General features: G+C 33.1%; 1 protein-coding gene across 1 annotated transcript; it reads left to right on the plus strand.

The window, feature by feature from the left end:
• Positions 1–2,486: 2,486 nt before the first annotated feature.
• LOC123523879 (uncharacterized) lies at positions 2,487–13,162 on the plus strand. The gene is made up of 2 exons (XM_045301615.2): positions 2,487–2,733; positions 3,701–13,162. Exon 2 carries the CDS (start codon positions 4,336–4,338, stop codon positions 8,377–8,379), a length of 4,044 nt encoding a protein of 1,347 aa, XP_045157550.2. The 5' UTR covers positions 2,487–2,733; positions 3,701–4,335; the 3' UTR covers positions 8,380–13,162.
• Positions 13,163–13,228: the final 66 nt, after the last annotated feature.

A 13,228-nucleotide genomic window follows, 5' to 3' on the forward strand; every position in this document is an offset into this window, starting at 1 on the left:
CATCTTTTGGAGTTTCTAAATTTTGTATTAGATATGTAAATTTTGGTAACGCTAGAGACTTGATTACAAGAATTTTGCCATAAATTGTCAAATTTCTTTTACTCCAATTATTAAGAAGTGATTGACATTGCAATATTTTATTTTCCCAATTAAGTTTATCACATTCTTTTCTGTTATTTCCAAAGATTACACCTAGTGCTTTGACAGATTTATTTGTAAATTTGATGTCAGATTCTTTTGTATTTTCATTATTCTTCAGTGTTCCAATCTTCAGTTTTTATTTTATTCCGTTTTAAACCAGAATATACACCAAACTCATCGATAATTTGAATTGCAAAAGGAATTTCTGACTTGTCTTTCCAGAAAAGTGTAGTATCATCTGCTAGTTGAGTAATTTTTAAGTGCCTAATTTCTTTATCATTAATTGCAATTCCATTTATATCTTGACTTTTACGGATTTTAATTGCCATGATTTCGGCTACAATAATGAAGAGTAAAGCTGATAATGGACATCCTTGTCGTATACCTCGTGAGATTTTAAAGAAATCAGATTTCCACCCATTATTAATTACGCATGAGGATATATTATTATATAATGTCTTTACCCAATTAATGAAGGATCCTTGAAAGCCAAATTTGTTTAAGACATTAAACAAGAAGGCCCAATTTACTGGGTCAAAAGCTTTCTTAAAATCCAAAAATAGAATAGCACCATTAATTTCAATAAGGTCTGCGTAATCGATAATATCTTGAATCTGACGAACGTTATAACCAATATATCGATTTTTTATGTATCCTTGCTGGTCAAGACTAATTATTTTTGGAAGGACATATTGAAGTCTTTTAGCTAAAACGAGATCGGTCGCCAATTTTCAATATTTTCGGGATCGTCTTTTTTGTAAATTAAGGAAAAAACACTTTGTTTTTGAGATCTAGACATTTCGCATTTTTAAAACCTTCTTGATTTAAAATTTCACTTTTGTCTGTTATTATTTTATTATTGACAACAAGAGAGTTTATTACTTTTCTACATTGTACTTTTCTAAACCTGTGCTCCAATTGTTTTGAGATTATATATACTTTCAATTTCTTTTTCAAGTTCTTGTATTCTGTTTTTTTTTATTAATGTCAGGATTAGGTATTTGAATGCACTTTTTAAGTTCCTTTTCTAGTTTGAATAACTGGTTATGTCTTTCCCTTTAAAGTTCTTAGTCTGCAAGTTTTTTTGTTGTTTTTTTCAGACATTATTTGATAATTTTTCATCATTCTGCATTTCCGTATGCATCAGTTCAAAACTAGAATTGACAGTACATGTAGGCAAAATGTTCGATTATAAATACGTAAGAGCTGGAGTATGTTCTATGGTTGTTTCTACTTTTCATATAATGCATTACATTATTAATACTTACTTAACTTGGTCACACTTTAGAGAAAACTTTATTCAAGTTATCTCAATGAATCATCCATGCTTAAAATACCAACTAATTATCATTGTGATTGCTAAAGGAAGATATACTAAAAATGAAAAATTACGGAAAGACAAGGTTAAAGATCGCTCACTTTCACAGAAAAACTTGTCTTTTCACCTCTTTCGCACCATACAATTCCCAATTAACTATGCCTTGTTTGATATAGCTGTATACGCTAACAATACATGTTACATAAAGGTACCAAAGAGCAAGCAAAACGTTTTTTAAAGAAAATTATTTCAGAATCAAATATTTTTTTTCACTATGCTTTGATTGTTAGAAACACAGAGTGTTGAATCTTGTTTAGCAAACAACGAAACAAAAGTCACAGACGAATTTACCACAGTTACAATAATGGGAAAATAAAGTATAACATAAATATCCATGGACAAGATATGCCTTACACAGTGCCTTCATATTAAAAGATAAGTCAAATGTAAAAGGTGAAGGAGAGGTTATTTCATTGCTGATAAACGAAAAATTGTAATAAATAAAACGGTACGGCAAAAGCAATGTAAAACATAAGGATGTAACGATATATCGAATCTCACCGTATCACGATACATTAGTCTGGCGATACGCATATCGTATCATAGGCCAGTTTCACGATACAGAAACATACAGTGAAATTAGAAAGGTTGAATGAAAGCTAAACAACTGTATCATTTATAACAGTTTCTTTATCTTTAAAGCAAAAGTTCAAGTACTTTCCAAGTGTAGGAACATTGTTTTTGTCACATGAATGCATGACACTATAATAAATCATGTCTCATCAGTTTCGATATGTATACTACGTCATACATAAGTTAAAAAAGTTATGAAATCAGACGGGAAAAATGTCTACGATTTATTTCATTTGTTTGTGCAATTTCTTAGATCATTTATTGCCTTCTATATTCAAATAATAAGCATGTTGTGTTGAATTGTTCTTTATTTAAACGTAAACAATTTTAAAAGACAGCATTTTGTCAATTATGTATTCTCAGTTAAACCACAGTATATTTTTGATTGTAACACTACCCTTTCTCCGTAGACCGTAATCCCCTGTAAAACTAAATCCTTGAGCCGCCCGTGTAATTTGTACCAATATAACAGTCATTAAAAGAAGTTGGCATCCATCCAGATTACGTTATAAATTTAAAACGTTTGTATTATAATAATAAGGACAGTTAATATCGAGTAATTTGATACCGGAAAAAAAAAAGAAAAATGACTTATTGTTCCGTTTTCGCATTAAAAATCTGAGAGATATTTAAAATGGAAGGTAACTGTTTTAAATAATTTTGAACTTTATTAGTATAAATCTATACTATATTTATATAGTTCGGCTTTATGTTAATGCAATACGTTTGATTTATATTATTTATGATTCATTCATTTATACATATGTTTACTTAAGTCGTATATTATGGTTGTATTATGTATTTTGCAACAGAAACGAACCATTTATAATAATAAATTGAATTGGAATATAAATTTGAAGGATTCAGAAAAATAAAATCTGTAGAAAGATGCTTTGGAAGCAAAGAATGCAACCAAGAAGAATAATAGCAGATTCGGGTTGATTGAGTCTGTTCATTTTTGTAAAAATAGAAATTATTTCTTTAGCTGAAGCTCAAATTATCGTTTCCTTGTTTGTCTTAAGTATCAAATATTCTTCAAACAGGAAGGAGGTGTAGATACAATATTACAACAAATGTCCTTCCGGTCGCTAGGGTATATGTTTGTGCACATAACTAAAACAAAATCCTTTAGAGTGTTTATGTCAGTTTAAACAGAAACTGTGTCAAAGATTTACCTTCAACTGTCTAGTTTCATTTTTAAAAAGAAAATGATCAGATGAAAAAATAAATTATTCCTTCGCGGTAGGATTTGTTATTTTCAGGGTGTCATAACCTGTTATTAAAGCACGCGTTTAATTAACTAACAATTAACAAATTATTAGATTTATCATTATTTTTTAAATATAGAAATTATTGCTTTTACGCTCAGACCCTAACGGAAAAAAGTTTTGCGCAAGCAAAAAGTAAGACAATATTCTACTACCTAGTGCATAAACTGAAACCGCCATAGTTATTAAAATGATACTTTTTTTAACGTGCTACATGTATTACTACAAAAATCGACCAAAGATGGACAATGCAATTCATAATCGTTGACATACAAATCACATCTTATTTACACTAACGGCAACATTGTATCTTTACTGTTTGACTATGTACTTGTTTCAGACTACTTGTTTGGTACAGGCGAGCCATACTTTGGACAGGAACATTCCAGTTCCAATGAGATGTCTACCTATGAAGAAGATGCATTTTCATTGTGCAAACTCGAGTTCATGGCAACAATAAATCCTGTTGTGCTTGTCAGTGAGCTCTTTCTGTGTCATGTATTACCTAAACACATTTACATGAATGTACTGAAGTTGAGAAAACATGGTTCAGACAGAGAAAAAATCTGTAAACTTTTGATTAAAGTGTTGCCATTGTTCTCAAATTTACACAATTTAGTAAAATGTTTAGATACTTGTAAATATCATAAACTTGCTACAACACTCTTCTGGAATTTATTCAAAATCAAAGCTAAAGTGCTTGTGGTAGTTAAAAAGACACGGCCATTTCAACGGCCTACATTACGAGAATTCTCAAGGAAATTAAAACGGACCATCCATAATGCACCCATAGGAAACCGAAACATGTTTCTGAGATATCTAGCGAAGATATATGTAAAACGTATAGAAAAAGAGCGCGATCCACATAAAAGACAACTGTATGCTGATAAATACATAACAATTATCGCTGCAGAGATTGATGTCCGTGCTATAACATTTAACACAAATTTACACCAAAACCGCATTTTCGGTTGAATGAAATGTTTAATAAATGAAACAAGTAATACTCTAGTAACAGACATTGGGTATTATGGACGGTTAGCAAACGCTTATGCAATTGCAGGGAAATATTATGACAGTGAGGATATGCTAAAGGAGGCAACATGCAGGTCCTACAGTATAAGTCCAGGTATAGAACTGTTCAATCTATTATACACGCATGTGTATGTGCGTTTGTGGCAATACGAGAAATTTCCAACACTTGATCTAAGAGATGCGTTAATGTTTTGGGGAAGGTTAGGTCTTAAAAGTTTAGAAGAGGATGATGCCTATTCTTTAACGGTTTGGAAAAGGAATTTCATAATAAGAATGGTATATTGTCTACTTGGATTAGGGAACAGAACAAATGTGATTAAAAACTGTATTGTTGACGAATATGGAATACAAGAAGCATGTCAGTTATTAGACGATTTTGAAAGGTATTTCAATGGTATTGAAACTAGGCGCATGATGCTATATTACGTTGCAAAAGCAAGGCTGTATGAGGTTAAGGACAACAATTATATGAAATGCATCGACTGCCTTACAAAAGCAAGGAGAGAAGCAGTAAACGGCCGATTTGAGGAGTTGTGTTTTATCATAGAGTACTACGATAAAATTGTTGAAACAGTTAATCTGGAAATTGCCAAGCGGTTGTCAGAAAGCGGAAGTCCGACATCTTATACAAACTCACTTGAAACAAAGCAAGAAACTGAAACTGAAATTTCATCGATATTGCAACGACCTCGCTTAATAACATATTTTAATTCTTTAAGACCGGATTTGGCAGTAACTGACAATCATGTCACATTACAGTCATCTTGCTCAACTCCATCCTCTCATTCATTTACGCCACAGGCGGAAGTGTCTGACAATTACGTCATGTTGCAATCATCTTACCTAACCCCGTCTTTCCATTCATTTACGCCACACCTACAAGTAACTGACAATCAGGTCATGTTACAGGCATTTTGCTCAACCCCATCTTTTCATTCATTTACGCCACAGGCGGAAGTTGCTGACAATTACGTCACGTTACAATCATCTTATACAACTCCGTCTTTTCATTCACTCAGGCCACATCTACAAGTCACTGACAATCACGTCATGTTACAGTCGCCTTGCTCAACCCCATCTTTACATTTGTTTACGCCACAGGCGGAAGTTGCTGACAATCACGTCATGTTACAGGCATCTTGCTCAACCCCATCTTTTCATTCATTTACGCCACAGGCGGAAGTTGCTGACAATTACGTCACGTTACAATCATCTTATACAACTCCGTCTTTTCATTCATATAGGCCCCACCTAGATGTCACTGACAATTACGTCAGGTCACAGGTATCTTTGGAATCTCCATCTTTCCATTCATTTACATCACAAGTAACTGAAAATTCTTTCAAAACATTTCCATCTTCATTAAGTCTAAATTTGAATTCGTTTGGGCCACAGTCAAAAATAACTGACAATAACGCTATCTTACAGTCATCCTATTCGGTTTCATCTTTTCATTCACTTAAGACACAGCCAGACGAAAGTGACAATTATGTATTGTTATATTCTTCTTGTTCTACCCCATCTTTCCATTCATTACGGCTACAGTCAAAAGAAACTGTCAATTATGTCTTGTTAGAGTCATCTTACACAACTCCATCTTTTCATTCATTAAGGCAACAGTCAGAAGAAACTGACAATTATGTCTTGTTAGAGTCATCTTACACAACTCCATCTTTTCATTCACTAAGGCTTCAGGCAAAAGAAACTGACAATTACGACCTGTTAGAGCCATCTTACACAACTCCATCTTTCCATTCATTAAGGCTTCAGTCAGAAGAAACTGACAATTACGACCTGTTAGAGTCATCTTACACAACCCCATCTTTCCATTCATTAAGGCTTCAGTCAGAAGAAACTGACAATTATATCCTGTTAGAGTCATCTTACACAACCCCATCTTTCCATTCATTAAGGCAACAGTCAGAAGAAACTGACAATTATCTCTTGTTAGAGCCATCTTACACAACTCCATCTTTCAATTCATTAAGGCTTCAGTCAAAAGAAACTGATAATTATGTCTTGTTAGAGTCATCTTACACAGCTCCATCTTTTCATTCATTAAGGCAACAGTCAAAAGAAACTGAAAATTATGTCTTGTTAAAGTCGTCTTACACAACTCCATCTTTTTATTCATTAAGGCAACAGTCAAAAGAAACTGACAATTATATCTTGTTAGAGTCAACGTACACAACTCCATCTTTCCACTCCTTAAGGCAACAGTCAAAAGAAACTGACAATTACGTCTTGTTAGAGCCATCTTACACAACTCTATTTTTTCATTCGTTAAGGCTACATCCAGAAGAAACTGACAGTTATGTTTTGTTAGAGTCATCTTACACAACTCCATCTTTTCATTCATTAAGGCAACAGTCAAAAGAAACTAACAATTATGTTTTGTTTGAGTCATCTTACACAACTCCATCATTCCATTCATTAAGGCAACAGTCAAAAGAAACTGACAATTATGTTTTGTTAGAGTCATCTTTCACACCTCCATATTTTCATTCATTAAGGCTACAATCAGAAGAAACTGACAATTATGTCTTGTTAGAGCCATCTTACACACCTCCATCTTTTCATTCATTAAGGCTTCAGTCAGAAGAAACTGACAATTATGTCTTGTTAGAGTCATCTTACACAACTCCATCTTTTCATTCACTAAGGCTTCAGTCAGAAGAAACTGACAATTATGTCTTGTTAGAGTCATCTTACAGAACTCCATCTTTCCATTCATTAAGGCAACAGTCAGAAGAAACTGACAATTATGTCTTGTTAGAGTCATCTTACACACCTCCATCTTTTCATTCATTAAGGCTTCAGTCAGAAGAAACTGACAATTATGTCTTGTTAGAGTCATCTTACACAACTCCATCTTTTCATTCACTAAGGCTTCAGTCAGAAGAAACTGACAATTATGTCTTGTTAGAGTCATCTTACAGAACTCCATCTTTCCATTCATTAAGGCAACAGTCAGAAGAAACTGACAATTATGTCTTGTTAGAGCCATCGTACACAAGTCCATCTTTCCATTCATTAAGGCTACAGTCAGAAGAAACTGACAATTATATCTTGTTAGAGTCATCTTACTCAATTCCATCTTTCCACTCATTCAGGCCTCAGCTAGAAGTAACCGACATTTGGGACAATAACATCATGTTGCAGTCATTCTGTTCAACTTCATCTTTCCATTCAGTCAGGCCTCAACCAGAGGTAACTGACTTTTGTGACAATAACATAATGTTGCAGTCGTTCTGTCCGACGCCGTCTTTCCATTCCTTTAGGCCACAGTCAGTAATAACTGACAATTACGTTCTGTTAAATTCATCTTGTTCAACGCGGTCGCTTCATTCATTAATGCAACAGCAGGGCATATCTGACAATTACGTCTTGTTACAGTCATCTTATACAACTCCATATTTACTTTCACCTATATCACAGCCAGACGTAACTAACAATTTCGTATTGTTATATTCATCTTGTTCGACCCCATCTTTCCATTCATTTAGGCCACAGTTAGACGAAAGTGACAATTATGTGTGGTTATATTCATCTTGTTCTACCCCATTATGCCATTCATTTTGGCCACAGTCAGAAGAAACTGACAATTATGTCTTGTTAGAGTCATCTTACACATCTCCATCTTTCCATTCATTTAGGCCTCAGTCAGAAGTAACTGGCAAATATGACAATACCATCAATTTTCAGCCAGTTTGTCCAATTCCGTCTTTTTATTCATTAAGACCACAGTCAGAAATAACTGCCAATTATGTTTTGTTAAATTCATCTTGTTCAACGACATCTTTCCATTCATTAATACCAAAGCAAGAGGATACCGATAATTATATCATATCACAGTCATCTTATTTAACTCCATCGTGTCATTTATTTAGGCAACAGTCAAAAATAACTGACAATTGCGTAATGTTACAATCATCTTGTTCAACTCAATCATTTCGTTCACTTAGGCCACATCCTTCAATTTAATATGTACATACATTTCAGCATGTCAGAAGCAACGATTAGTAATGTCTTGTTAGAGTCATCTTACTCAACTCCATTTTTCCATTTATTTAAGCCTCAGCCAGAGGTTACTGACATTGGTGACAATAGCATCATGTTGCATCCATTCTATCCAACGGCGTCTTTTCATTCATTTAAGCCACAGTCAGTAATAAGTGACAATTACGTTCTGTTAAATTCATCTTGTTCAACGCCATCGTTTCATTCATTAATGTCACAGCTGGGCGTAACTGACCATTTCGCACTGTTATATTCATCTTGTTCGAGACCATCTTTCCATTCATTTAGGCCACAGCTAGACGTAAGTGACAATTATGTGTTTTTATATTCATCTTTTTCTACCCCATCTTTCCATTTATTTCAGCCAGAAAAATTGACAAATATGTCTTGTTAGAGTCAACTTACACAACTCCATCTTTCCATTCATTCAGGGCTCAGTCAGGAGTAACTGACATTTGTGACAATACCATCATTATGCAGCCTGTTTGTCCAACGCCGTCTTTCTATTTATTCAGACCACAGTCAGAAATAACTGCCAATTATAATTTGTTAAATTTATGTTATTCATCGCCATCTTTCTATTCATTAATGCCACAGCAAGAAGTTACCGACAATTATGTCATATTACAGTCATTTCGTTTAACTCCAATGTGTCATTCATTTAGGCTACAGTCGAATATAACCGTCAATTTGGTAATGTTACAATCATATTGTCAACTTGAGAACCTTCATTTCATTTGCGCCACATGCTGACGTAACTGAAACTTGCGTCTTACATTTTCATCTTGTTTAAGTCTAACTTTCCATTCATTTAGGTCAGTCAGAAATAACTGACAATTATGTCTTTTTAGATTGATCTCGTCATTGTGTCTTCATTAAAGCCACAGCAGGAAGTAACTGACATTTACGTCTTGTTACAATAATCCTTCCATTCGTTAATGCCACAACCGGATGTAAATTACACTTATGTATTCTTGTATTAAATCTGTTCGACCCAATAATTTCATTCATTTAGGTTTCATTCAAAGGAAACTAACAATAACGTAATTACATTCAATTCGCTCACTCCATCTTTCCTGTCGTGCATGCAAAGCCAAAGCCAGCTGACGGTTTAGAGTTCTTGATCACTTTTTATATCTCTGACAACCGTGTCTTGTTACAGTCATTTTGCTCACCTCCATTGTTATTCAGGCAACTGCCTATGGTAAATGATAAATGCGTCTTATGTTCATCAGGTCCAACTCTACTGTCCTATTGTTTAAGGCCGAAGTTAGAAGTAAATGTCAATTATCTTTTGTTACAATCATCTTGTTCAATTCCATCTTCTCAGTTTTGTAGACCATATCCGGAAGTAACTAAAATTACGTTATTTTACATCAAATTTCTTCAACTCCGTTTTCATTCATTCGAGCAACATTTAGAAGTAACTGTCAAATATGGCTTTTTAAAATCACCTTGTTCAACTCCATCTTCCCATTTATGTAGGCCATATCCTGAAATAACTGACAACTACGTAATTTTACATTCTTTTTATTCAAGTCCGTCTTTCCTTCATTCTGACAACATTTAGAAAATACTGACAATTATGTTTTGTTACAATTAGCCTGCTCAACTCCATCATTTCATCTATTTATTTATGCCATAGACGTTATTGCCAGTCACGTCGTGTTACAGTCGTTTCGACACAGCAACAACACGCCTTTATAAATTGTTTTCAGATATACTTTTTTCGGAAACAAAAGGATTTTTCAAAAATGAACAACCACATGTCACAGATGTATCTCATAAAACATGCAAACACACATATCAACCTGCATTTTTTCGTCCATAAGAAGGCATTAGATGGCAATTTTCAAAAACATGGAACCCGTCTTATTACACTTTCATTCTCTCAGATGGTCATTGATAAGTAAGAAAAGTCAAATCCAAAAAAGGACATTAGATTTAATCGATTTTTTAAAAAAAATTATTATATCTGCCGTGAGTGAAATTTAACATGAATTTGTGATTTTTGTTCTCAGAATTATGATGTATACAGGTGAAATATGTTTATTCCTTGTAACATATAAGAGTACTTGTAAGCAAATTGGGTTACATAGCAACTTTCAATTCCTGATAGTGATATGCAAGATATTGAGATACGACTTAACGTGTAATGCTTCGTTTTTGTCATTGAATTGTAATTATTGCGATGTGCAGATATTATAATTTTATTTAAATACGAATTCAGCAATGTCAGTTTTAACGTGCTACACTATGAACTGTTTAATGTTCTGAGAATATTTGTTAATGAACATGTATTTGATTTGCCGACGACAAAATAATCATAGGCACAAATCTGCTAAAAGACTTTGAATATTTAGATAATGTTTCAAAATTTTTACAACGAACGGCATTCGATCAGGAACTATCATGATTATCCTCTCAAACAAGTTTAACAGTATTCTACACAAATATGCGTGTGTGCGTGCGAGCCTGTCTGCACTCTAAATTAGAAGAACAATCGAGTTAAATTCAGATCCGTGACGACTGTTTTTGATCTGTTTATAACAGAAGGAAAGATCTTCATGCTTTAGCTCTAAAATCAAAATTTATTCTCAAAACAGCTTCGCAGATATTGAAAAAGAACCTAAGTGAGAAATTTTCATTCTTCTTAAATAAACATGATGAATATTTCTTACATAAGAATTTATATTGTTCTGTTTGTTAAATTGTCTATGGTCAGTAATTTTCGTCAAGTTACCTCTGAAAACCACATTGCCACAATACGTATGCAAGTTCTCTTTTTTACTCCTTACATTTAAATATTCATTATGCAAGGATACAATATAAATTTCTAGCGAATGATTCACTTGTATCTGGTTTCGGTGATTACACATATTTCAGTGATGCATTTACAAAATTAGACAACATGGTAATAAAAGATACAGATTTAGAAATGAAGGCCTTGAACGTCCAGAAACAGGTTCATTGCAATGAACATCTCAATTTCATGGAGAAAGTACCTTCATTTGCAAATCTAGCAGAACACATGGCGAATGTGCCAAGGTAGTTTCTCCTTAATGCACCACCGTTGCAGTTATGGATAACTTAGGCCTTAGTATTAGAACATATGTTTAAAATGTCATATAAAAAGGGTGATATATAGTGTTTACTTTAAAGGTGACATGCAAAGTTGTCATTGAGTATATTTTAAAGAAACGTATATTCATGTACACACCGTGGACTAAATAGCAAAAGATACATCTTTATATGGCAAATTGTCTTTCTAACAAATTGTTTGAAAATACTTAAATTTGACATATATATTCATATTCACTCAAGCCGGTTCCAAAGCCAGTTTACTGTGTCCGTAATTGGCTAGAAATAAGAAAAAGGTTTTGCTTGGTAACTCTGATTCTTAAGAAACATAAAACTTCGTTTTAAGCTCGTGGTACTTCAAAGTTCACTCAAGTCACTTGGGATTTACTGATTATATTACTTTTAATTTTGCCGTTACGACTCAATGAATTCACGTCAGAATGGTATATATTGCGTCAATTATTCCCTGTAAATCTGTCTTTATTTATCAAAGATAAAACAAAACACTAATTTAAAGGATTCGATGGATATTTGACGTTTTAAAATTTAAACATCACCAAATCACAGAAAGAAAGAGTTAATTGTTTTACATGAAAATTGCACAGCATATAAAATAAGTAATGACAATGATTTTATTGATGTTGGCCTCCGGCCCATATCAACAGTTATTTGCACATGATATATCACAATGACAATGACTGGAACCAAAGTGAAATAATCAAAGTACTTATTGTGTACAACATATATACAATACATATATACAATAGTATAATGTTACCAAAGCTGCTTTGGTACCCTTAAATACAATCACATGTTACACGAGTCGTTAATGTATGTGTGTAATCTCTTGCTATATTTAGATTCAGTTGTTAAACATGAAAGCAATATTTTAAATCTTGCGGTAGCATGTATATATAGAACTTTCATATAAATATTCATACAAATGCATGTACTTTATTACTATGTACTATGAAGAATACTAACATTAATTTGTGTTATTCACTCTGTTTTCACGATTATATACTTGTACATGTGTTCACATTTGATTCGATAAATACTATTTTACTGACATCTATATCTACTGGACTGATAATGATATTAATATCACATAGTACTAGTATCATGTAACAATTCACTCCTTGTCTTAAATGCATAATAAGCATACGTTGCTAAATTTTGAATAACATTTTCAGAGTTAGAGCTCAATAAAATATTAAATTTATGAATGTTAAGTTTGTCATAAAATTTCTTAGCGATCTACCTTGCTCTTAGTGTAGACAGTTTTTTGCATACTAATACAAAATGGAACTCATTTTCAACTGCATTATTACAAAGTTTACATATTCTTTGCTCTCTGGATGTGCTGTCATATCTTCCTGTTTCTATTTCAAGACTATGTGAAGAAAGACGTAAATTCGCTAGTGCATTTCTGAATTTTCTAATCATTAAAACATTTAAGTATTTGTTTGCATGTTCAAATGTATTCTTGAACTGTCCGTACACAGATGATTTGGGACTATCGTAAATTATTGAGTTCCATTCCTGCAAATATTGGTCTTTAAATTTTACAATACAGTACAATATTCTAAAAACAATTTTTAATTACTGTTGGATTTTTGAATTTTAGAAAACGGCCACATTTAGGGTTCACCCTTCTGGACTGTGTAACCCCTTTAAAATCTCACCATTTGCAAAAAATTGTTGCAAATCTTCGTTTTGATGCATTTGCAAC

Source organism: Mercenaria mercenaria, chromosome 3 (genome assembly GCF_021730395.1).
Source record: "Mercenaria mercenaria strain notata chromosome 3, MADL_Memer_1, whole genome shotgun sequence".
Classification (NCBI taxonomy): Eukaryota; Metazoa; Mollusca; class Bivalvia; order Venerida; family Veneridae; genus Mercenaria; species Mercenaria mercenaria.